Raw genomic sequence first — 25,626 nt, forward strand, 5'->3', positions numbered from 1 at the left:
GTGGACTTTCAGAATTAGTGCAGATTTGCCAACATGTGTGAATTTGACTCTTGAATACGCTCGTATGCGTCACTGCTCTCCATTTTGCTGCATTTCGCTAGTTTCAGTTTCGAGTTCAGTCTGTACAGTACAGATAAATAGTTATCAGTTCCTCAATAGTATTTCAAATCGGGGGGCGTGAAAACATTTCTGTCCCCCGGTGGGGCCATGACAGAGACTAATTGAGAACCACTGGTTAAATGAAAGAACCAGCATGACGATATCCACTTAGACGTGGAACAGAAACTGCTAATTGATGCTGATTGAGTTTCACGTTTGAATTACGCACTGCAGATCAGTAACGCTCCGCACACGTGCAGTACTACCACATCCCATCCGTGACTGACGTTATTGCAGTTTAATGTGATCACTCCTATCAGCCAGTCAGAGGGGCGTCAACATAAACGGGTCCCACTGTATTTCCTAACCTGACTTAAACGGCTGCAATGCAGCAATTTGAGGCTGCTGCATGCGACTGCAGAGACGCTGCTGCTGTCCTCCAGAGTGCACGCATGTGTTGGTAAAAGCCTTCCGAATCTCTGAAGAAGCGACGTGGCAGTCCGTCATCTGGGGAGCCGCAGAGCTGAGATCACACGCAAATAGCCTGATCATTAATTAGCTCCGTTCATCATGGCTGCTCCGTCTCTGTGGGAAGGCACGGGACGGAGTGCGCGCCGCCTGTTTCCAACATGAGATCATCGCAAAGAAGAGCCGGAGTGGTGGCGGGGTATACTTGCCGCCTCCAGTGGGCCTCGCCGAGAGCCAAGTCGGACTTTTTGTTGGCAGCGCACAGGCGAGCTCATCCATAAATGAACAACAATGGCCGTCGCCGTAGGGGAGGAGGCCGCCTGAACATATGAGGCGCCGTGAAATATTAACGGCGGATGCCGCTCCGCCGCTGCAGGCGCCAAATGGGAGCTTGAATGCGTGACAACGCGACGTCCCACTCCCCCTTAAAAAGGGACTCATCCAATTTGCAGGTGCGGTTACGCTCACAGGAGCACGCCGGCTTCACAGTTTGACCTTTCTGGTCCTGAAGGCTTGTCTAGAGGAACGACATGGCTAGTGCCATGGAACCCACTTGTGTCGACGCCCCTCGGAAGGGCTGACTGATGTCGACATAAGCGGTTGTCGACACAGCAGAAAACCGAAACTAACCATTTCTTGCAAATTTCAGTCCAGAGACATAACGAGAATGAATAATAAAAGGTCCTGAGCTGTGATTCGGGGTTGGCCTATAGGGGGCAGTGGTGTTTGCCAGGATAGTTTGAGCCAATTCAAGACAGAAGAAGAAAAAAATCGACATATTTAAGCAAATCTTACATATTTTTGACCTAAACTAAGCATTTTCGAGCATTCAAAGATGTTGTGATGATGTAGTATTCTACACTGGTCACTAGGTGTCAGTAATTTTACATTGATGAGACAATAGCCACCGCAAGAAGTACTGTACAGAAACCAGAACAAAAAAAGTAACACCTCCCAATGCTAACACGTGTCAGTCTATAATGTCTTATTTTCTCTTATTATGTCAACTATACTGGGTAATGTGAGTATAAAAGGTGACTGTAGGGGTGTTATTTCATGTCTAGAAGCCTCTAATAATATTACAAACCGTATTTAGACATATTAATCAGAGTAAACAGCTTTACTATGATTAATATGTCTTATTTTCTCTTATTATGTCTACAATAGGGTAAAACGAGTGTAAAGGTGACTATAGGGGTGTTATTTCATGTCTAGAGGCCTCTAATAATGTTACAAACGGTATTTAGAAGGTTGTAAGGTTGTAAGGTTTTCTATGCTCTAACTGCAAAAATATTCCATTTATAAATAAGAAGTCCTACTTTGCAGAACAAAATAAGGGCGACAAAAGAGGGATGACTGCAAGGCTTTCGTATATACGCAAATATTTCTTCCGGTGGCTCGCAAGCTAAAAAAATTAATCAATGGATGTAGGATCCAGGTTGATTCTGCTATGCTTTTATTTTGAAACTTACGTTGCAGTGAACAGGAAGTCACTCCATGCATGTTTTAATGTGGTGTAACTAGGCAGTAGTGATGTTGTGGGTTCACGCTGCTAAGTGATAACGATTAAGTTATCAATACTACAACACGTTGACATAAGTGGCCCATTTTTCATAGTGATGACCCCTTTGGACCGGGACTTGAGTTGTCCGACGTAGACAGGCGGTTGACATAAGCGGGTTCCAGTGTACAATTAAAGGTTGACGGTAAACTTTGTGAAGGAGGCGCCTTTAAAAGCAGTCAGGAAGGTTATATTTAGCTCCCCGTGGTGGACGTGCAGCTGAATCAGCACATCCTGCATTTCTGCCTCCATGTCTCAGGACTTGTTAATCCCAAAGAGGCGCTCTGTTCATTGTCAGCTGATCTGACGTCAGCAGTGATGATGCTCCTCAGCAAGAAGACACACACACACACACACACACACACACACACACACAATCATCTCACAGAAAAGTCCAACATTCCAGCAAGCTCAGAAGAAACACTCGCCACGTCCCGGGGCCTCAAGGTCGGCCATGTTTCCTCCCCGTGTGGACGCGAGGCCGTGAGGCTGCCGGCCACAACATGCGATCCCCGCTTCATAAAAGTCCATCTCTCGCTGACTGCTTTAATCTCAGCCCATGTAGGACGGTCGATACCCGAGCACCACAAACGACTCCGCCAAGGCGCTCTTTTTTTTGTTGTTGGTGTTGTTGCTCTACTTCTATTAGGCTGAAACGGCGTCTTCATCACCTGCGCCGCTTTAACATGCCGGCCCCTGCGTTCAGTGACAACGTGCCAAAACCAGAACAAATGCTATGAGTCATGTAATGAGATCCAACACAAAAGACGACACCGTCAGAGCCGTGTTATTGCAACATGTTTATAATCGGGATTGTATTCTGACTGAGAGATGTTTCTAATATTTAGCTTACCTTATTCAGATACCAGATATTAGTAGCAGCACTCTGTGATGCACTGCAAAAGTGCTCATTATAATCTTTGTAAAATCTGATTTCTGTCTCTCTATCTCTCTCTCGTTGGATGTATGCAGGGGTACCTAATGAAGTGTCCGGTGGGTGTATATGGTGTATATTCCACCCACTGCAATGTGTCAGATGGAGGGAAAAAAATTATGAAGCTGGCATCACAGAAATTGAACTTGTGGGAGAAATTACATAAACGGACCCATTCTGTAGTTTAAGAGCTTCTATCCTGCTCATTTCAGGAGCCTTTAAAATGATATCGGATCCCAGCCGAGGCACCATAGTTTGTTTCTTTAATAAAATATCAAGTTGTGCGCATGGCAAATCTGTATTCTTCTCCTCTTGGCCAAAACACTCACATTGTCCACACCTACTTCTGTTACGATCAGCTCACGGCCCCCTACAGCGGTTACGTCAGGAGTGTCCAAAGTGCAGCCCGGGGGCCATTTACGGCATTCAATTGGGTGTTTTTGGCCCTCAGCACATTCTAAAAATACAATAAAAAAATGGAAAAATGACCAGTCATTTTATGAGAATAAATATGAAAAATTAGGATAATGAAGTAAAAGAAAAAATAGCATGAAGGTCAATTATTAAAGACTAAAATATGTATTTTTTTTAGAGGGAAAGAAAGAAACAAAAAGTAGTACCTGCAGTACAAATCATACACTTTGTCACCGATAATACAAAGCTGAGATGCAGGCTGTTTTTTCTTCCTCTTTGCATTTCTACACTGGTTGGTTTAAAAAAAATGTAAAAATGGCCCCTGCATCCTTTGATTTTTCGGTATGCGGCCCTCAGTGGAAAAAATGTGGACGCCCCTGGGTTACGTGCTAATGCTTATCAGCAAACACTGAAAAAGAATTGGCTATAAATGGATGAATACTGGAGAATCTGGCGTGGAACTGTGCTTTGTTCATGAAACAGCTGCACGGGAACTAGCGAGAGCAGGGAGCAGTGACCGTGAGGTAGGTCTTTAGCTCCCTAGAAAACAAAAAAATCTTCACAATGCTGCCTTTCTGGCTGGCATTTTAAAACAAAAAGCAACAGTAGCCGTCGCTGATTACCGTTGGACACCCAACAAGTTAACATACATGGACTTCCGAAAGTTGTGATGTGCGTAATTCTCATGGAACTCTCGTGATGTTCTCATACCCAACCGTTGACAAGATTTAGGAGAGGCGAGCTCATGATATGGTCATGAGCTTTGGGTAGTGACCTAAAGGACAAGATCGCAGGTACAATGAGTTTTCTCGGGTGGCTGGGCTCTCCCTTAGAGATAAGGTGAGAAGCACTGTCTTCCGGGAGAAACTCGGAGTAGAACCGCTGCTCCTCCGCATTGAGAGGAGCCAGATGAGGTGGCTCTGGCATCTGGTAAGGATGCCTCCCGGTCGTCTTCCTGGGGAGGTGTTCAGGGCACATCCGACCGGTAGGAGGCCACAGAGAAGACCCAGGACACGTTGGAGAGACTATGTCTCTCAACTGGCCTGGGAACGCCTCGTGATCCGCCAGGAGGAGCTGGACGAAGTAGCCCGGCAGAGGGAAGTCCGGGCTTCCCTGCTCAGGCTGCTGCCCCTGCAAGCCGACGTCGGATAAGCGGTAGAAGATGGATGGATGGATGGATGGAAGCTCATGTTATGACGTGATATCAGTCAGTCCCGTTCATCAGCCCCTGTCAAGCCTTAATACTATTTATTAACATTAATTGACATAAACTAACATTAATTAGAATCCCATCCTGTGTATGAGGTCACGCCTCCTTCTGCCATCGACTATAAAAAGTATCCTTTAGGAATGCAAACCTTCTTCTGCTGCTTTATCATCATCATCATCATCATCCATAAAGTTTAACAACACCCACAGGTGCCCACTGCTGGAGCTAGCTGGCACAAGAACACACACACACACACACACACACACACACACACACACACACACACACTGCATGACAAGCGCACTGGCGGAGGAAGAGGCAAAAATAACACTCATCTTGATGTCAGATCAGTGAATGCTGGGAGAAAACCGTCAAGGATTCCACGCTTGGAGCCGCAATAAAGCACTCTGCTCACGTCACAGGTAATAATCAATACATTCCATTATGTCAACGTCAAACATGGTTGCCATTCAGCGTTCACAGCCCCGTAAATGTGCGGATTTTTGGTCCAAAATGAATTTTATTACATTTTTTTTCTCCAGAACTAGTCAGTTCACATGTCATTCACACTAAGTGGGTAATAATTTATACAAATGTGATGATAAACGGGCCTAGTGGTTCGCACATCGGCCACGCAGTCAGGAAATTGGGAAGATCTGGGTTCAAATCTCCGTTTGGGCATCTGTGTGGCGTTTGCGTGTTCTGCCCGTGCGTGTGTGCGTGCGTACGTGCGTGCGTGGGTTTTCTTCGGGTACTCCGGTTTCCCCCACATTCCAAAAACATGCATGCTAATTGGAGACTTTAAATTGTCCATAGGTATGAATGTGAATGTCGTTTGTCTATATGTGCCCTGCCATTGGCTGGTGAGCAGTCCAGGGTGTACCCCGCCTCTCTCCCAAAGTCAGCTGGGATAGGCTCCATCATACCCGTGACCCTAGTGAGGATAAGCGGCATAGAAAATGGATGGATGCGGTGATCATAAAGGTGAAATGTACAGCATACATGTACCACTGGTAAAAAAAAAACAACACAATTTTTACATGTTTATGTCTTTATGCTTCACCGATAATATTTTTTCCTCAAGCGTTGAGAGCTCACACTTTGTTCGGCGGTCCTTGAACACACCATAGTCGCCAAAGTGAAACTTCTATATAACGTCTACACCATGACTCTCATTCCTTGTGCTCATGGATCATCTGAATCATCTACTTTAAATGCCTGAGAAGGGGAGGGTTTTGGCACAAAATCGAATGTAACAATTACAACGCTCACTTTTATTGCAAATGTTGATTCAAAAATTGGAGGAGAAAGTCAACGTCAAGCTAGCAGGAGTGTTTGCCGTGTAGCAAAAATAGACATTTTTATGGCAGACATTTATACTTGTGGTTTTTCGTCCTTCGCTTATGATTGCGTAACATAACATCTGTGAAAAGATGGGATCGAGTGTACAGCCACGTCGCACTTCCAATTTCTCGGCTTTACTCTCATGGTTTTCAAAAAGACATGAATCAATAAACCATCACTGTTTTGTGGTTGAAAATGGCTTATTATTAGTCCAAAAATATTCATATTTAAGCATATTGTACGTATTTTTTACCTACGTTAAGCATTATCAAGTATAAAATGGCAAAATGAAGTAAAATACAAATAAGGCATTCAGAAGATGCATTCAAAGACGTTGTGATGATATGTGGTAATCTACACTGGTCACTAGGTGTCAGTAATGTTACATGGATGACATCATAGGCACCGCAGGGAGTACTGTACAGAACAGGAAGTGAAAAAAATGAACAACAAGGAACTCTCCCAATGCTAACACGTGTGAGTCTATATTATGTCTTATTATGTCTGCTATGTTGGGTAATATGAGTAGAAAGGTGACTATAGGGGTGTTATTTCATGTCTAGAGGGCTCTTGTAATGTTAAAAACCGTAAATAGAAGGTGGTGAAAAGGTTTTGTGAAACGCTGTAGCTGCCTTGAAAAACGCTATCAATGCTAATCCGTTATTATTATTATGATCATTTTTTAAATAAAGAAATTCACTTATCACTGTCGGGTCTAGAACCAACTGACCATGATAAATGAGGGATTACTGTACATCCGATTGAGTAGATTTAAAACAAACATACAGAATCCAGCATGGGACGCCAATCGACCTCAGACTTGCTCGGGTTTTGTAATAATTTGTTCCAAAAGGAAACAATCAGTTCCTGGTTCAAACTGTCACCCTCACAAAGCCTTGATTAACTCTACAGGCAATGGCTTTACAAGTGTAAAAATAAGCAAGCCAATGTTATATGAATATCTTAATAATTGTGGCGCTTGCTTTGCACACTGAGAACAGAAAAGGGTCTTAGGATTCAGTGACTGAAACTAAGGGCTTGAGATTGATTAATTGACCGATTGATTAGGAGTCCAAGCTAAAGGAGGAGGTCAAGGTGAAAAGGTCCAAAGGTAATCAATACAGACTCATTTATTCATGAATGGCTTTAAGATAAAAGCTAGCTGCGCTGCTTGTGGGAATGAATGGAACACAATGTGGGATTTTCCAACTGCTGCGTTTGTGTATTTAAAGCCTTTCAAAAAAAAAAAAAAAAATCCATGCAGACGCTCAGTTTGATCCTTGCTAGCTGTCTGACACACATACGGCGAGCGCACATGCAGGAGATGAATCGCCGCAGTGACACCCCCTCATAGAAACTCCTCCCAGCCCGGCTGTCGTCGCTAATTCCTGAATTCCGAGGACTAAACGGCGGATCTGCCGAGTCGCATGGAGATGGAAGGACATGACTGGCATGTTTCCCACTGGACCCGAATGCAGCGCGAGAAGCTGCAGCTGATCCACAAACAAACATTGTCATCCACTGCAGCTAAATATAGAAGCAGCACTTTGACGCTGCTGCCCCCCCTCCCCCACGTCACTCAATGCCGCGATTAGCCCCAATAAACTGACAGAGACTTCATCGTGTGTGCTGCGCCAGCCTGGAGTGCCATGCACACACCACCAGCAAGACCATAACCGACTGGCACCATGACTGATGGGTAACACCCCTTCTTCTGGGCCCCGACCTCGCCTCCTCCCCAAACCCCTCCCTCCTGACAAGCATCATTTGTCCACAAGAGTGAACTGTCCCAAATATCCCTGCTGGTGAGCGTGACTGATGAGACGGGCGAGGAGGACACGTGGACGCAGTTAAATGAGAAGAATTAGAAGAAACCAGAGGAAGTAGGACAGAGCGCTGGGGAGGCCTTCCTGTCCCAGATCAGCCGTTAACCGGCGGCGGAAGGAGCGAGGCGGGGAGAGGAGCAAGTGAGTAAACGAGATGCCTAAATCTGGAGTGATGAACTTCTTCCCCCTTGAGCGCCACAGCAAATATGGGACGGAAAGTCAAGCGTCTCGGCCTTTGCTTCCAAATAAAAGCAGGAGGCTCCTCCACGAGTCGCATCCTAAGCAGCTGATAGCGCCGCCCTTGTCTTCTCCTTACGGACGCTCCTCGGAATAATCCAATTAATGCTAATTCATCAACGTTTATCTCCATCCACTGGTAAGCTCTGACATATCTGCTGATAAAGCCTCGCGGTGCAAAGCCTCGCTCGGGAGGTTCTGGTGCCTTGACGGCCCCGGGAGAATGTGCAGTGGCCCGGATGTGACCCACGAGCGTTATGGAACTTACCCGTTGATCTTGACGACCCTCAACTGGCTGACCGATGTCAACATAAGCGGTTGTCGACAGAGCTGAAATGGAAACGGAAACCCGCCATCGCTTGCACATTTACTTGCGATTTCGTCCAGAGACATAAGAATAAAGGGTTTTTTAAACTTATGATAGTTTGTCGATATGATTTGTTTTATATGATGCATGATAATCTTTGCGGCTGTGCTCATTTTTTTTGTATGTCTTTACTACAATGACAATGAAACTTTTTTCCAGTCGATAATAATTTTAAAAAATTGAATGGGTCCATTCTGTTAATGCTGCCATGCTTTTATGATGAAGCTTATTTTGCACTGAACAGGAAGTCACAGTGTGCTGGTTTTAATGCTGTGTGACTAGACAGTAGTTATGTTGCTGCATTATAATGACGACGCTAACAATTCTACAACACATGTCAACATAAAAGGACCATTTCTCATCGAAACAACCCCTTTGGCTCTCACATTTTATGTCGACAAAAGTGGTCTACCGCGTATGTCGACCACTAGGACTTGGCGAGTTGGTCGACATAAGTGGGACCACTTTGCCCTAAAACCTGACCCAGTCTGAGAGGTCCACCAATCAACGCACTCTATTGTGTCTAACTCCGCCCCTTAGGCGAACCCCAGAAAGTTGCCGAAATGTGATTTGACCAGTTGTCGTCCTGACCAAGTTGTACTGCTTGTTTGTTGTGGATGCAGTGTTGTGGTGTCGTCTGACACCAGTCTGAGCAAAAGATGCAAAAGTTGCTAATGAATTCAGCTACACTTCCACAAATCAAACCATCTGCTCCGCATGCAAAGAACCCGACGCATAAGACAGGCTGGTGTGGCCTTTAGTCATCCTGTAGCCCCCAACCGTCCATCCCCGGCAATTAAACCCCCCTGACACTAGCAGAGACAAAGTCGTCTGAACTTTGAACCCCGACTCGAAAGCAAAGACTAGTCACGCCCGTGGCAGTGATGGCGCTGACAAGCGCTTTCCACTTGCAAAACGTCAGTCTGGACAATGCGAGCGCCTCGGGATGCCAAGCGAAGCACCGACGGAGGCGTTTGAGGGGCTTTTTTGTGTCTGCGGCAGATTCGAACAAAGGTGTGAAATGCTGGCTGTCAAGTCTGATTAGACACGACAACACGCGTCCAGATTGTTGCTGCCGCTTTCTACCTTGGCTTGACGACTGGTCGCTGAATGTACCACACACTCCAAACTGTTGACAGGTCTCTTCGTTTGAGTCTGTGTGACCTGTGATTGACTGTCGTCTTCCTTTGAGTGTAAAGTAAGAGCGATCAAGTCTCGGTTCTCAGATTGGTGCGTATATTTGAAACTCCGGTCAATAGCTTTGACGTTCCGCTGAAGGCGATGAAGAAATCGTACACTGTACTTTGAGAACCATGACTAGACTGCTCTCACGTTAAGGTCGTTGTTCCAATGAAGTCCTGCGGGTGTCGGTAGCAGACTTGTCAACATATGCGTTTAAGAAAAGGGAGCCTTTTTAGAAAATAAGGTAAAAAATAAGAGCAATTACCCCTGATGCAAGCAAAATTCTCCGGAAAGACCCAACTGCAGTAACCATTGCCCTCACAGATTTCTCGTTCTAAAGCTTGGATACCACCACCATTGTCAGCTGCAGTACCAGAAAGAATTAAAAAAAATTGGGGGGGATTAAAGCTAAAATATGGGGAAATTACACAAAACTAAACAGTAGGGCGTGGGGAAACTAGGGGAGAACGGGGGGGTAATAAAGAAGGGGAAGACGGTGGTTCAGCTGCCTGTGGACTCGTAACGCTAACGCATGATTTCCGAAAGAGACACAGGCCCAACAACAGCCTTCCGAAATCTGAAACTACACAGCGACGGACAAAGTCTACGAGTTTGGAAAATTCAAGTCGTAACTTCCAAACTCTTGACACACGGGAAAGTGATTCCATTGTCGCACGACCGGTTGGGAGCTTTGCCCAACTGCAGCAGCTCAAACAAACTTGAAGTCGACCTTGATTGAAAAGTGAGTTGACTGGGAATTGGTTTTAAAACAAACGCGGCGTAAGCCCTACGTATCTCTACGTGCCAAGAGACTATTATACATATTAGCAGCCTTGCTAACGTTTTGCTTGTCAACTGGTGAAATGATTCCAAGTGTGGCATCGGCATCATGTCCTCTGCATGTTTCTATATGCTAAAATGTAGACTCTTAGCCACATGCAGGCTGTACACCCAACACCCTGCCCAGGTAGCTGGCAGGCAATTATGGCTGACCTGCAGTGACAAGCATCAACTTCCTGTGGGCTGCCTTCAAAGCAGCCTCTGGCTAGCGAGATAATGACCGGGGGGGCAGCCCCGACATCGGCCCCCTGCTGCTGAACAGCTGCCAGCAAAACCTCCCCCACCCGCCACCCCCACACTCCCCTCTAGTTCCCACGGTTACGATGCTCAGGTGCTGCCTGCCTGATGTGTCAAAGGTGTGATTTCATGCACTAGTTAGCCTTTTCTGTGCACGCCGCACCATGTAGGGGTACAGTACAGTACAGTACAGCATGTGGGCGGGACTTAGTGGCTTGACACACTGATGCGACGCGCGCACACGTAGCAGCTGCTCCGTTTTTACGAGGCGAGACCGTCGTTACATACGTTAACAGACATCAACATCTGGAAGTACACGCTTTGCAGCATCCAGGGCGCGCTGGCTGCCTTGCTCAAGGGCACCACATCTCAAGGACCATTCTCTCGCTCATATGCCTGCCTTGTTTAGTGGGAATTAAAGCCTCAAAATCCCTGCAAATGTGAAGCTATGTCAAACACACACACATAAAAAAAGCAGAACTGGTTCTTACCGTCTTCTATAGTCCCTGACGATGATGATGATGATGATGATGAGAAGATGATGAGGAGAAGTCCGGAGGAGGCGAGCAGGAGCGACGAGAGAAGATGATAATGTTTTGGAGGAGAGAGGAAGAAAAAAATAAAAAAAAGGTGGAAGACTGAAAAGAATCAGCGCCGTGGCAACGAAGCTGCCTCTTCCTCCTCCTCCTCCTCCCCCTTCTCTCTCTCCCTCTCTCTCCTCCCTCCTCCTCTTCGTCCCTCACAGAGGAGTCCGAAGGTGTTTGGCCAGCTGCTTGGGGATGGAGGAGCGTTTATTCCCGGTTGCCCCCCTCCTCCTCCCGGTCCTGCTGGAGTAACACTTATGCCGTATCCCCTCACCCGCCTCACCTCCCCCAAGGTCCTACCCACTTCATGCAGCTCCACCTTCCCATCCTGGGCATACCCCCCTTCCCTCTCACTGTGTTTGATGTTAGGGGTTGAACTCCTCTCTTATTTTTTTTTGTTTTTCAATTCCCCCCAGCAGTCAAAGCATCACACACGTGCATGCAAACACAAGCCAATGAAGGCACGTTAAGCTGAGATGAGTCAAAGTGAGAAATGAACAATGGTAGAAGGGAAGACGAGGGAAGCCATTGCTGCATTGCTTCTTATCATAAGTGGGGAGTCGGGGGCGGGGGTGCTTTGTTTGCGAAGGACAGGAAGACATCAACCCCATCATGACAAGTGGCGGAGAGCCAAAGCATGCCATGAGTTCTTTGCAGCATCACGACATCGTTGAAGACATCTTCTCTCTTTGTGTCGTCATTGCAGACTTTTAAGTGTTCAACTCGGAGGACGAATGAACGACGAGGAAGCAAAGCGCAAGTGGGTCAAACGCTGCCAGCACCAGCAGAGGGGATGCAGAAGAAGAGTGGGAGTAAAGAGGTGTAGAGGCATGTACAGTGGAAGCCGTTTTATGCCCTCAAAAGGGCCGACTCACGTTGACGTGTTTGTTGACCAAAGCGAAACAGAAAGTAGCGACTGCTTGCACATTTACTGGTGACTTTGTCCAGAGACGTAAGGAGAACGGCTGATAAACGATCTTTCAACCTCAAAACATGGCTTTCCTCCATTTGTGCATTTATTTTTATTTTTTTTAAAGTCTTCTGTTTTCACATATTTTATACCTGTCCACACGTTTCTCGCCCGGAAAAGGGTGACGTGCTGTCTATGAGTCAGGAAGGACTTCCTGCCCTGAGTGGAGGAGTTTACATACTTCAGGGTCTTGTTCATGAGTGAGGGAAGAATGGAACATGATGGCAGATTGGTGCGGAGGCTGCAACGGTCCGGTGCGGTGCGGTGAATTTACCAGTCAATCAACGTTCCATACCCTCACCTCACCGAGCATGAGCCTGATGATGGTCTGGTCAGGATGCCGCCTGGACGCCTCCCTTGGGAGGTGTTCGTGGCATGTCCGACCGGTAGAAGGCATCGGGGAAGACCCAGTACACGTTGGAAATATTATGTCTCTCAACTGGTCTGGGAATGTCTCGGGATCGGAAAGTCTGGGCTTCCCTGCTTAGGCTGCTGCCCCCATGACCCGACCTTGGATAAGCTGAAGAAGATGGATGGATGGATGTTTCTGTCAATACTCCCATTTTCCCCAGAAAACTCTCATATTTTGCCTTTCTTTGCCATTGCCCTCTCATTTAAATTAAGTTTCCCATCGTTTAACTTTCATCCAAAGAAAAAAAAAATCCCCGCCAGTCCTGCAGATGACAGTGTCCATGCTTGTGAGGATCATCCAGTAATTGACAGAATGTGAGAGAGTGCTTTTGCCGCCATCTAGTGTCTGCGTAAATTATGTTTCGTTACGAAGACAGTGATGCAGAGCACTGGCAGTGGGCACTCATATTGTTCCATCTCCCCGCCCCTTTTTTCGGACAAATTATCCCTTGTTTCCGAATGCAAAAGTCAACAGGTATTTTTTATACTCTTATCTAACAGAGCTACTGTAGTCATTTTGTTGTATGTGTTGACTACAATGACAATAAATGTTGTGCGTACGCGCACAAATCTTTCTTCCAGTGGCTATCAGTCTAAAAAAAAAATAATTAAAAGGGGGCATTTGGGTAGTAGAATTCAGGTCAATACTGCCATGCTTTTTATTAAAGGCTCGCTTTGCACTGAACAGGAAGTCACTGTGTGCAGGTTTTAATGCAGTGTAGTTAGACAACTAGGTAATATTAGAAATTACACCGCATGACTGCAGTTGTCATTTTAAGCTGTCACTTTCTAAACACTGCAATTGTGATATTATAAGATGCATGTGTAAAAATGAGTCAAGCAGCTCGAATTTTTTTCTTTTTTTTAAAAAGAGTAAGTCTTTAATGTTACAAGCTACATTTTACATTTCTACAGCAAACCTTTAGTAAGACTAACAGCCACTTTGTAGGAAAAAAGGAAACAACAGAAAAAGTGGATGAGAAATTAAATAGGTGTATATACTATATATATATATAGATATATATATACAGTATATATATATATATATATTCATGTCAATATTTTTGTCCCATTAAATAAGCTTAAAAACATTTCATCCTTTCACACAATGAAGGTGAAGTATAAATTACGTTAAAGCACCATTTCAACAAGGATGAGGAGATTCCAATAAATAAGCGTGACAGTACAGTTTATGGTTGTCGTATAAGGCGGACATATCAACACCGATGACGGGTGACGCTTGAGCCATCGTCCTCCGCTTCTTTCTGTACGACAAAAACGGTTGGCCCCAGGCGGGGGAGAAAAGATGACCGGAATTATGACAAAAGGAGAAAAGATTGTCACCGTTTCAACTCGTACAAACACCTTGCACCTTCCCTGCATCCGTGCCGGGAGATCAAGACTGCGTACCCGGCGTGGACTTTTACAGCGTACAAGCCTCGAGTTGACAGCGGAGCCTCGGAAGTAAAACGCCATCCCATCCTGGAAGCAACTGATTTGTTGCCAAACAGAGCTAAAAAATGAATCCTGACCTGGGGTTGGTTGTAAAACCCAACACATACTGTTCATGTCACGTTTCAAACAACATTTCACTAGAGTGTTCTCAGGGCATTGAATCCATCGCAACAATTCAGGTTGTCTTACAACGCGTTTCGCCTCTCATTCGAGCAGGCTTCATCAGTTCATGCTCAAAGACTAGATAGGACAGCTCTCGTCTGCCCTGAGGTCCACAGACTTCAAGTTTTAATCTGAGGGGATGGTGTAGGATCCAAGTAAGGGAGGAACCTTTGTTAACATCTTGAATCTGTTCCAAAAGCTCAGACTCTAACATACTCTAACCTAATCCATTTTCCCTATAAAACCAATTAATCCATTCCAGAAAGTTTAAAATGTTAACACAAGTCACGTTTTTATAGTTTTACATGCAGAAAACACTTAAAATGCTTAAAATAAAAAATACATATAAATGATGACTAAGTGATAAACATTAAAAGGATACTTTTACCCTCATTGAAGACGTGATTGTCACCAAAGACACAATGTGGCAGCGAGATCAACACGGGCACCATCTTCCTGTTTTATCATGAATTATTTCTTGAATTCAACAGTGGTTCTCACCTCAACTCGCTCCTTTTTTTTTTAGCACGGCTGCAAAACAACCTACAATGGAGCCAAAGAAAATTGTACGTGGCAGAATTTTGATAAAGAAAGTGAGACACACTGTTGAAGTCCAGCAGAAATAACTCATGGCAAAACAGGAAGGTGGTGCCCGTGTTGATCTGACTGTCTTTGGCGACAATTACGTCTTCAATGAAGGTAAGAGCAACCTGACAATGTTTAGCACTTTCACTCATCATTTATACACATTTAGAATTGTTTTATGGATGCAAAACTATAAAAAAAATGTTTTGTGTTAACATTTTGGAAACTTGTGGCGTAACTGTGTTAGTAAAAAAAGAACTACAGTCAACCCCTGATGACATCTTCGGAACTGACTTTTGATTCCTGTTTCCGTGTATGAACAAGCTGACAGGCTACTAACAAAGACGTTTTGTGATAAAAATACGTTCAGAACAGAGTTGGACTATGGCAGTGTATTAATAGCATGACAGGACATGTGACATATTGCAAGCTAACGGGAGAATGTATGCAAACCGAGGAAAAACTGAAAACACGCTAACCAGGCCGTACGCTAACCGAGGAAGCACTATTTATTCTCCAAGGTCTCACTCTTTTGTGGTGCAAAATGATATTTGTTAAGATACAGTGGTTTGGGTGGAATCACCCTAGTTAGTATTGTAAGTTGTAACAGCGGTCATGTACCACCTGCTATTGAACAGTCCCGCTGCGATCGATTCAAAGCCCTGAGAATACAAAGACCTAGACGACTGACAATATTCACATAAATAAGTAGCTAAAGTTTTTTTTAAGTTCATTTGTCGTCAATGGGGGTATTTTCTAACCATGTGTCACTTGAAAAAGTATGCTCCTGTGCATGTTCTCGTTCCGAGGATCCGCTGTGAGTGCTAAGCTTGGACTCAACAGTACACGTTAGCTCGCTACTACAACACACTCACACGTACAAACAAAGTGAGAAAAGAGATTATTGTGGATATAAAATCGAGGATAGACCGTTTGGAAAAAGTCTTGATTAGGAAAGACGGAGGCACAAAGCTGCCTTTAAAAAAAAAACAAAAAAGCCAGCAGGTCTCTGATCGCCACATCAGTGTGGTGTGGTGGTCAGCTGATCACCGCAGTGAGGCTTAAGTGTCATTGACACGTAACTACCAAAGTGTGGTCGCAAATATCAACCACACTTTCTCTCTCTGCAAATTGTCTCTTCTTCAAAATCAACACCAATCCATCAAAATATAATTTAGAAAAAGCTTTACAAAAACATCTCCAGTGAGTCCAGCAGGTGAGAATCAGTCAGAATATTGGAGGTCCAAGTCGACGGTACCGTCTGTCACGACTAACCTCACTCTCTTGGGTTTAGTGGAGCCCATGGAGTGAGATGTTGGTCCATAGTGCGGCATGTCTTGGTGATCACCAGGTTGGTTCTGATGATGCCCGTCCCTCTTAAAATGTTCATCCGGACCACTTTTGAGTCCTGAAAACCCACCCAAGGAAAAGGAAGGTGGGTTGGATGGCTGAGACCCGCAGGGCTCCAGTACTAGCCGCCCTTGTGTTCCGGAAGGTTCCATCAAGCAATGGTAGGTGTAGTTTGTTGGGCCGAGTCCCGGATAGCCTTCAGACCCGTCCCTGAGGCCCAGGGTCAATGAGTGATCTCCACTGAAGTTGAGCACGTAAGGGGGGCCTTGGGAGCCATACGCAAAGGAAGCTGATGTGTGACTCTTATTTGCTGGTGCTGGCGTGCCTGGAGGCGTACCGTGGACCACTGGAGGACTGCTGTGATGAGGCATTGGAGACAGTGACGACCCAAAGCTGAAGTCAAAAGGGTCCTGCTGAGTATAACACGGCTGGTTCTTGTCCGAGCCCAAAGTGGTAGATCTATCGTGTGTGGAACTCTTGTCCTGCGGGGAGGAGTACCCCTCTTTACTGGGGAAGAAGAAAGGTCGTGGCAGCGTGGAAAAGTTCTTGTATGCCACATTGGTCTCCTCATGTTTGTCAGAGGACACTCTACTTCGACTGAACGGCTGATGCAAAGAAGTACCGAGTTTGTTGATATGAGCGCCAGGCCTGCTGGGGTTGCCAGACTGACCAAAAGAGGCTTTCGGGTGACTCTGCTCACTCATTTCACTCACACCCAACTTTGCGCTGAATGTTTTAGACAAACCAGGATGGCCGCCAGCAGCCACGTGGTCTCTAGAAGGCGCACTGTACAAGTTCTGGCTCTGGTTCCCTCCCTGAAACTTGACAACCCTGTGGATGACTGTGGAGGGTTTCTCGTGGAAGGTGAATGGATTGTCAGGGGGGTTAGGGTTCTTTGCAGCTAAGCGTTGCGGATTTAGGAATTTGTTTGCCACTGCAGACGCTGGGATGGACCTGGTCAGGCTACTCTGGGACAAACCCTTTGCTGCGTTAGGCTGGCAAGTCGAGAAAGACTGGGACTTGTTAGGAATGCTCATGCGGTGGAAGGGTCCCTGTGTTTTGAGGTTAGACATGGCTCTTGTTTGGCTGCTGCTCGGTTTCATGTTGGGGTTGTGCTGAACTGAAGGAAGAAGATTGTGAGACGGAGTAGCAGATGTGCCAAACAGGCGTGGCTTGCTAACAACTGACAAATTACTTTTTAAGTCCTCTTTGGACAGCCTGATTCCTGGATTCTTACTTGGAGCTCGGTCTTTTGCCGCAAGCTCCTGGTTAAGGGAGGAAAAACTGAAGCTTGTTTGGGGCATGTTTCTGTCTTTGAAGAAGTCCTTTGCTTCACAGTCCAGAGAAACTGTATCGTTTTTGGATGACAGTATACTGGGGAAGAACTGCAGATCTTCACCGTTGAAGTTATCTCCTGGACTGGCGGGGCCAAGGTAGGGCGTCTCTGTGGTCCACGTGTCGGAGGGGCTATGTGAGAGGGGGGTACTGAAGGGGTCTGTGGGTGGATCCAGTGAACACAAATCGGATGGCGATGACGGCAGGATGCTCTGTGGCTGATAACAGCCCTCAAAGTTGAGACACTGGAAGTCCAGGAGGTCATCGCAGCAGTTCGGGAAGGTGGGCTCGCCCGAAAGCATATTGTCCGCTGTAGGGAATGGAGGAGACTGGGAAGGGGGCTGTGTGAGGGGATTGGGAATGCTGGAAAAGGGAGCTGTTTTCTCCAAAATCTGAGAAGAACACAAACCCTCTGAGAGCTTGGAGAGACTGTTGTCAATTTGCTGGAGGGACTGACTGAGGCAGCTTGTTGATGTCTCTACAGTCCCACACTTCATTTTGTGCCGCTGCTTCCTTCCGCCGCTGTTCACTTCTGCTCTTTCAGGAATGACACCGACATCATGCGATACAATGTCGGCATTCTCGTTCAGCGGGGAGGACAGGGACAGCGGGGACAGAGACAAAGACAACTGTGGTGCATCTGTTTTTAGGAGCGATGAGTTACAGTTTGGGATCCTTTGAGCAGAAGGGAACTCCTCTCTCGACTTGCTCAGGTCAAGCAATCCTTTGTTTTGCTTGGCCAAAGAATGACCTCTGAGCTCTCTCTTAACTTTGGCCTCTATTTTAACTTCAGGCTGGTTTGTCTCCTCGTCCATGTCGTCCACCTCCCAGATACCCTCAACCTTTCTGCGAAGCTTAAGAACTGGCAAAGAAAGACCATTCATATCTAAACTAGTCTCCGGTTTCTGCTGTGACCCATTTTCAAAGAGGCAGCAATTTCTTGTGAATCGATCTTCAATTTTAGTTCCCTGCGCAACTGAGGGCGACATCTCACTCTGCAATTTCTCTGGCAGTAGATTGGCTGCTGAGAGGATCTCCACATCGGGTTTCTCTTTACCGTCTCGGAGTTCATCCTCACAGCCCTGCTCTGAATTTGCGGCAGTGGGCACGTTCTTCCTCTCACATCTTCTCTCGCCCCTTTTTTTCAAGCGTAGCAGTCGGTTCTTTGACTTCTTGCTGGCCTGCACATGAGCCTGAGCTGCCTGCATCTCCATGCTTAAGACTGAGACGGAATCCATCATGGCTTTGAGTGGATCGTTGTCCAAGTCCTCTTTCTCTTCAATTTTCAATGCTATGTTTCCCAGTCCATCACTCTGCATTTCCCAGACTTTGCCCCTCCTCCGCTTGAAACGAATCCTGAAATTAAGGGCCGGTTTTTTCTCCTCCAAATCGCTTTGTTCAAGGGTTTCCATCTTGGCCTCTGCTAGAGAGCCTCGCTCCGGTTTATTAGCTTCCTCGGTTTGACTGTTTGCGTCAAGTTGAACCATCTCTTGGGAGGGAGTGCTGTCATCCTCATACCGCACCTCTGACTTTAATTTGTGAACTTTCCTTTGCTGGACTTCAGTACTTCTCGGCCGAAGCACTCTGGTGAAGTGGTTTTGTCTTGTGACCCTTCGAGACTTCAGCCTCTGCATTTTTGTGCGCAGCCTGCATTTTCTGCCTCGTTGAGTAATCCTCTTGTGTTCTAAACCCTGTCTGAGGTCCTGCCTTTTGTTGGTGGGTGAGACAGGGTCTACTTTTTGGTCTCCATATGGAGCTGAAGCCACACTTTCTTCCAGCTCCACAGAGCTGCGGAATGTCCGTTTCTTGAGAGGTATGTTGGACTGCGTGTGCGCCTGAGGGTTGGCATGAGGGTGCTGACTGCTTCGACTGTTGCTTGAAATGTGCGACTCAGGAGGTAGTGGCTTGAGGTGGGTGGCGTCCAGGTGCTGGTTTGCTGGTGGACCTCGGGTGCTAGCTTGGCTCAAGTCGACTAACACAGCATCTGCACTGCTGGAGTTTGCCCCAATCTTTTCTTCTACATTTGTTTTCAACCATCTCTCCTTTCTCCGTCGCCTCCCAACGCCTCGTCTGTATGTATGGTTTTGTATTTGTCTGGGAGGCGAGGTAGAACCATAGCGCTGTAATTGCCCGGGTTTCTCTTTCTTTAAAATATCAGACAGGAGGACTTTAGCCTGCTTTATGACGATATCTTTGTCAGGTTTGTTTCCTGCTTGTTGGCTCGGTGTACACGCTGACGGCTGTGAAACAGGAGTCTCATGTACTTTCACAACTTCAACACCCTTTGAGTTGTTTTGTCTTGAACTTTTTTCATTGGACACTATTTTACATGAAGGTTTGCTGTCTTGTTTAGCAGCACTGACGGGCTTTCTTGTCTCTTTGTGTTCTTCACCTCTTTCGTCCTGCTGCTGCTGTTTGCATATTTCTTCTGACACTGTCTGGATTTCAATGACCTTGTTTTTCACGCTTTCTTTGCACAGAGAAGAAGACTCCGACATCTGGCTGCTGTGTCGCTTGCGTACGTTGACTTTATCAACCGCCTTGAAAAACATCTCCCGCACTCCCCGATTACCTTCGGCAGTGCAGGTGCCTGGCGCTGGGCTTTGCTTTGGCTGAGCTTTGAACTCTGGCAGCGGTCTGAGGCCCTGGAACTGTCTCATCCTTCCTCTGAGCTCTTCTCTCACATCCTTGCCTTGGGAGCGCTTTCCAGCCTCTTCACTGCGAGGCACTGATATCCTTGTGAGGCGGACAGTAAGGTATTGCTTGGGTGATACTAATGGATTGTCTGCAGCTGTCTTACTACCGTCTGAGACACTGTGACTGATGTTGGCACTGGAGATGCAAGGCTCACTCCTAGTCTTAATTTCAGAGTCTGCATGTTCCATCCCGTCCTGCCTTGTTGTACTGGAGGTTTTGTCTGAGTTGACAGGGTGGCTAGCAGTGTTACTGGGTGCTGTTTGATGCCCGAGGGTGGTCTGATCCGTGCTCCTGGTTCTGGACGAGCTCCTCAAGGGGACAGACTTTCCTTTCTTCTTCTGAAGCGACTTGGACGGCCCGAGAGTGAAGCACTTTAAGTTGACTGGGCTGCCGTTTGGGCTTGGCTTTGGCTTCACGACCTCCAGCTGCTGCAAAAGGGCTCTCTCTTTGCTTTTTGGATCCTTACAGATGAGCAAAAAGTCCAGCGAGTGGCGGCGAACTCTGATCCTCAGGTCCCTTATGACACACTGTGAGAGGAGAGGAAGCGTCCGCCGCTGTTTCCTGGTGCAGACAAGTTTAGAGGATCGCATGTGCTTCTGTCGCCTCCACTTCTTGGTTTGAGTCAATTTTCTGTTCTTCAGGGCATTTTTCCTCATCTGGTGGGTAAATGAATTCCTTGAGGGGATAGCTAGGAGGGAGAGACAACAAGAGAAAAGAGGTTGTAACAGAAAGCAGACCTTCAGCATGACCTCGCAGTAATGCATGTGCGACTTTCCAAAGGGAAGAGTGCAAAGTGTCATTATCGTGTATCTTTTGCTGTATTTTAGAGTTTTAGTGAGCCAACACGTTTTTATTCACCACATCACTTTGCTTAGCAATTAGGTGAACCAGAGAGCATTAAAGAGAGACAAATCCTCAAAAGTTACCTGAGTGTAATCCTGGAATAATGGGCCTGGAGGTTAGGTGGCCCTTCTCTCGGTGATGGCGGAGGTATCGCTCCCGGAGGCGGTACTTTTGGTCCACGGGGTCCTTTGTTTCCTCACATTCCGGCTGCTTCCCTTTGTGTTTGAAGTGACCCTCCCCTTTCCTGGAGAAGAGAGTTTACTTTCAGCGCCAATCAAACAACTTAAAAATGGGTTCAAATGTTCTGTTTGAGGGACTGCGGAGTACAAATTGTGAGCGGACGCCTTGCCCACCTCTCGCAGGTGCAGCATTCACACATTTCGTTGCCCTCCCCAAAAAAGCTGGCGCCGTAGTAGCACGTGATCTCCTCCCCGGGAGAGATGGGTCGAATCACCTCCACGCAAGCGCCATTCTTCTCACCAGGGACAAACTGGGTGGGTGACAAGAGACAAAAGGTTGGCGGGCCCCCCCCCAGGGACACAAGAGCAGATAGGAAGGAGGCGACTGATGCCAAATAAAAGTGTGATGCCAAAGCAAACATTTAAATAAGAAATATTTACCACAGTTACACATCACTTTGCTTGGATTAATCTTTGTTGAATATTAAATCAGTAAGTGTTTGTTTACCTTGCAGTTTGGCTTGCAGTCTTCCAGAACGAAGCACAAAGAAAGAAAAGAGGAGATGAATTCAAAATTAAAGAACAAATGACTTGATTCACTTGAGAAGGCCTGTAAAGGCTGATGGTGATTCATTCTTCTGTGGCTATGTCTAAACGAACAGATATTTTCTAAAACACATTTCCCCCTCTCCGGTGTTAGAAAAAAAAAAAAAAACAACACCACATTCACTGGCTGCCATGCACATTTTGGCCAATCAGAAGGCCGGAAAAAGCCACCACAGTTGACACAGTTGCATGTTCTTATGTTTCAAGTACATGGGCCAGACGTGGCCGTCAAAGAGGCCGGGGGGGGGGGGTCTGGTACCATGTAGTTCCATGCATGCCTCTGTTCCGTACAATGGCATGCATCTTTAAAATGCATCTATCACTGCATGAAATGAAAGCTTTAGGAAATAAGGTTTAAAAACACAAGATAATGTCTCACATTTCTTACGACACAAATCAAAAAGCTGCTCCCACACACGCACCCAGTTCGTTCACGTCAATAAAGTTATGTTGAAGCAATGGAGGCGTAATGGGCGTCACTACACGGCAGCAGCCAGCAGAGGGCGCCGTTACATCAATCAGACTTAGAAATTACCATAATTAACAGGAAGAGGGTAGCACTTGGTGCAGGACCATTTCAAAATAAACCAACAATTACCATTTGATTGTGGGAAAACGTATGTTTAGGATTTTTCTGCCATGTATTTCATTGGAAAGTCAAAGCAGCTCACCGTGGTTGATGAAGGCGGCGGGGCCGAGCCACAGCTGAGCGCAGCGCTTGCGCGTGGAGTACATCACGCTGAAGTCATTAATCCCCGTCCTCAGCACGGCGCTGTCGGCCGGGCTCAGCTCGGCAATGCAGCCCAGGAGGACCTCCACCCTCTCGCCAACAAACCTGCGCCGGCGACGACACCAACACACGCAGTGTTCAATTACAAAAACCTTTAGTCTTTGTGACAACTAAACTGCTGCTACAAAAGCCAGAGATGTTCGATTGGGTTGGGGTGGGGGTTGTACCAGTGTCTGGTGGAGGTGATCTTGGCTCCGTTGGTCTCTGAGGAATATCTGTCACATGACTCAATCTTGACACCACTGTCCAGCAGGAAGGCACCCAGGTAGCGGTACACCTGCAAACATCATGTCCGCTTTAGCTCATCAACTTGAGTGTGTGTGTGTATGTGTGTGTATGTGTGTGCAAATGTTTTCCATGCACACATACACAAAACAAAAAAGTATATGGGGGCCCACTTCGAATTTCAGCATTTTTTTGTTAGTCATTGGAGATATACTGTATATATACACATACATACATAATCAGGGGGGTAGCTCTTGCGCAAGTTCACGGCCGAGACCAGAGATCTCGGGCTCCAAAAGGTTGGTGACCACTGCTATAACCAATGCAATGCACGCCAATCTAAGAGATTGAATTTGTTTAGATGTGAGATGGTGTTTAATTCAGTTTCGAATATGCCATGGGCCAATAAAAAAAAAAAGAGCTGTGGGCGCCAAATTTGGACACACCAGGTAGTTGAAACTACCGTCAAAATAATTTTCCTCATAAATAATGGAAATACAACCCATCCAGATGTCAATACGCTACTGCTAATTATTGTTATCATACATTTTAGCCTTGTTAATTTAAATAAATAATAAATGAGCAAACTTCATCTTTGATAAGCATCATTTTCAGCAAAAAGTTACCTTGTCTTTTTTTTTTTTTAAGTTCTATCACAATCAAATTGCCGTGTGAAAGAATTTCCACACCAAATCCAAAAGAGAAAGCAACAAAAAAATCTCCTAAGTTGTTTAGCACTTTTCCACTATACATGATAACAAAAGAAAGCATATGTATTTAAAAAAAAAAAAAAAACAGCAACGTGAGGACGCACATGTTGCCTCAGCAGCTCCTGACGGTGGCCCCCCAAAGCGCTGAAGTAGTCGCCGGCCAGCTCGCCCACCGTCAGTGCCTCAAATGTGGCTTGGAAGTCGTGCGTGCGTTGGAAGCGCAGCAGGGTCTCTTTCAGGTTACCCCAGCGCCGCACCTCTGGAGGGGGGCTACACAGAGCAAAAGAAAGAGAATACAGTGACATGTTTACAGCACAAAGCATTCAGGCTGCATTCAACACACAATGATGATCAACAACAACCGCAACAAAACTACCATTGCAGCACACCGCCATTGTTATGTAATAATAAACAGAAGGTAGTGATGCCAAGTAATTAGGTAGCGGTTAATACGGTGCCGACAAATGTGCAGCGACAGCCATGGCAGGTTAAAGAGTAGATTACCTGATGTTCATTTTGTGGGTGCTGAAGCCCAAAAGAGGGTCAAGCACCAGGCTGGTGGCCAGGTCATCTGTGTCACACAGCTCCTTCACACTCATTCTAGTGCAGCCGTCCATCGCCTCCCACCATCAGCATGCTGCAACAGCAGGGGTTAAAGGTTACAGGAGGGACAGGAGCAAAACAAGGCCACAAAATATGTGGATATGTCTGCAAGGTAGATGGTGTACAATGTGTACGAAATGCATTACTTTCAGTGTGGTGACGATACATATCCACATTTTATTCAGCAAAACAAATCAATATGGAAATATATTGATTGTAATTCTTTACATACCCCATGTACTTAATACTGAAACAAAGTATACTGTGATTTCACACTAGTTTTGTCATAAGTCCGGGCCGGTGTTTGTCTTGTACCAAACTGTCAGCACTTAGTTAAGACTGCTGGTAAATAAAGTGTCAAAAGAGTTCATATCGACTCGAAACGCGCGTTAGCTTAGCACGTCATTTTGTGGCTAGCTTATCAGCTGAGCAGCTGCGGTCAGCGGCTAACATTCTCCGCATCACATCATCTCTGCAGTTCAGGTACGGAAAGGAAATGTGTGCAATGGCGTGCATGCAAACGTGGCGTCGATGTGTCTCTTCAAAACCTACCTGGGAGTCTTTTCTGGTCAACGAAAGTAGCGTCAGGTGGAGAGTAGATCCCAAGCTGCTAGCCTGGACAGTTAGCCTAGCCACATAGCCAGCTAGCCTGCTGGCTAGCTTTCCGCCCTCTTGCTAGCTCGCACAGCAGCAGATTACGAACACGTACTCTCTGCGTCACTTCAGGAATGTACTGCTACACTATAGCAAATGCGGACCCCCCCCTCCACCCCAAAGTCTGGAATACAAATATGGGCTATACAAGTCAGCTGTATTGAAACACTTTTAAGACAGCTTTAGTGTTGTTGTTGGGGGCAAGCTAACTAGCGACTTAAAAAAAAACAGCTCAGTCTCGGGTAGTAAAAGTTGATCAGCGCCGTGCAGCGCAACCGACCGCCACCATTGAACACGCCCACCTGACATACGATTCGTTGGGTTCGAGGTCAGTCTGGAAAAACAACGCAGCTGTGTCAAAATCGGCTCCAAGGATTGGTTTAGAAGCTTTACGGGGCAGGGTAACGAGGGGAGCGAGGGCAGTTGCGATGTCTCCTTTTGGCAACAACACATGCGTTTTTACACCAATCACGTGCCTCGTTACTCAACGGACTACTAGTAAACAAACTGGCTAAAACTGCATTGCAAGTGTGCAGTTTCAACGATGATTAGTGGGCAGATTAAATATATGTACAGTACACCCATTACAGATATAAACGTTTAATCTACATACATAAATGTACTGTATACTTAATGATATATACTGTGTGTATATATTATACTGTATATATAAAAACATGAGGAAGAAAGGCTTGTGGCTCACCCACACATACCAAAAAAGTAAACTTTTTTGTGTAATGCGCTGATT

At 46.1% G+C, this 25,626-nt stretch overlaps 2 protein-coding genes across 5 annotated transcripts in view; both read right to left on the bottom strand.

Moving 5' to 3' along the window:
* The window catches only part of shank1 (SH3 and multiple ankyrin repeat domains 1), a 60,171-nt gene extending 46,918 nt beyond the window's left edge, over positions 1 to 13,253 (bottom strand). For all 4 annotated transcript variants that reach the window (XM_054760762.1, XM_054760761.1, XM_054760763.1 and 1 more), the window contains exon 1: positions 11,211 to 13,253. The gene's annotated coding sequence lies outside the window, so the exon portion shown is untranslated. The remainder of the gene's footprint in view (positions 1 to 11,210) is intronic.
* A 279-nt stretch (positions 13,254 to 13,532) lies between these two features.
* Positions 13,533 to 25,547, bottom strand: kmt5c (lysine methyltransferase 5C). The gene is made up of 9 exons (XM_054760765.1): positions 24,777 to 25,547; positions 24,126 to 24,258; positions 23,726 to 23,891; positions 22,854 to 22,963; positions 22,568 to 22,731; positions 21,799 to 21,818; positions 21,465 to 21,601; positions 21,195 to 21,355; positions 13,533 to 20,956 (listed from the first exon to the last, which is right to left on the bottom strand). The coding sequence occupies exons 2-9, from the start codon at positions 24,236 to 24,238 to the stop codon at positions 16,110 to 16,112; spliced, it is 5,718 nt and encodes a 1,905-aa protein (XP_054616740.1). The 5' UTR covers positions 24,239 to 24,258; positions 24,777 to 25,547; the 3' UTR covers positions 13,533 to 16,109.
* Positions 25,548 to 25,626: the final 79 nt, after the last annotated feature.

This window comes from Dunckerocampus dactyliophorus, chromosome 18 (genome assembly GCF_027744805.1).
Source record: "Dunckerocampus dactyliophorus isolate RoL2022-P2 chromosome 18, RoL_Ddac_1.1, whole genome shotgun sequence".
Lineage (NCBI taxonomy): Eukaryota > Metazoa > Chordata > Actinopteri > Syngnathiformes > Syngnathidae > Dunckerocampus > Dunckerocampus dactyliophorus.

What these genes read in the sequence shown, in the direction of transcription:
- kmt5c (XM_054760765.1), bottom strand. Translation starts at nt 24,238, where the DNA reads ATGGACGGCTGCACTAGAATGAGTGTGAAGGAGCTGTGTGACACAGAT. An exon ending in ATCACCTCCACCAGACACTG is followed by an intron (nt 22,732 to 22,853) that starts GTACAACCCCCA and finishes TCGCCGGCGCAG; the next exon opens with GTTTGTTGGCGAGAGGGTGG. An exon ending in TATTCCAGGATTACACTCAG is followed by an intron (nt 20,957 to 21,194) that starts GTAACTTTTGAG and finishes TCTCCCTCCTAG; the next exon opens with CTATCCCCTCAAGGAATTCA.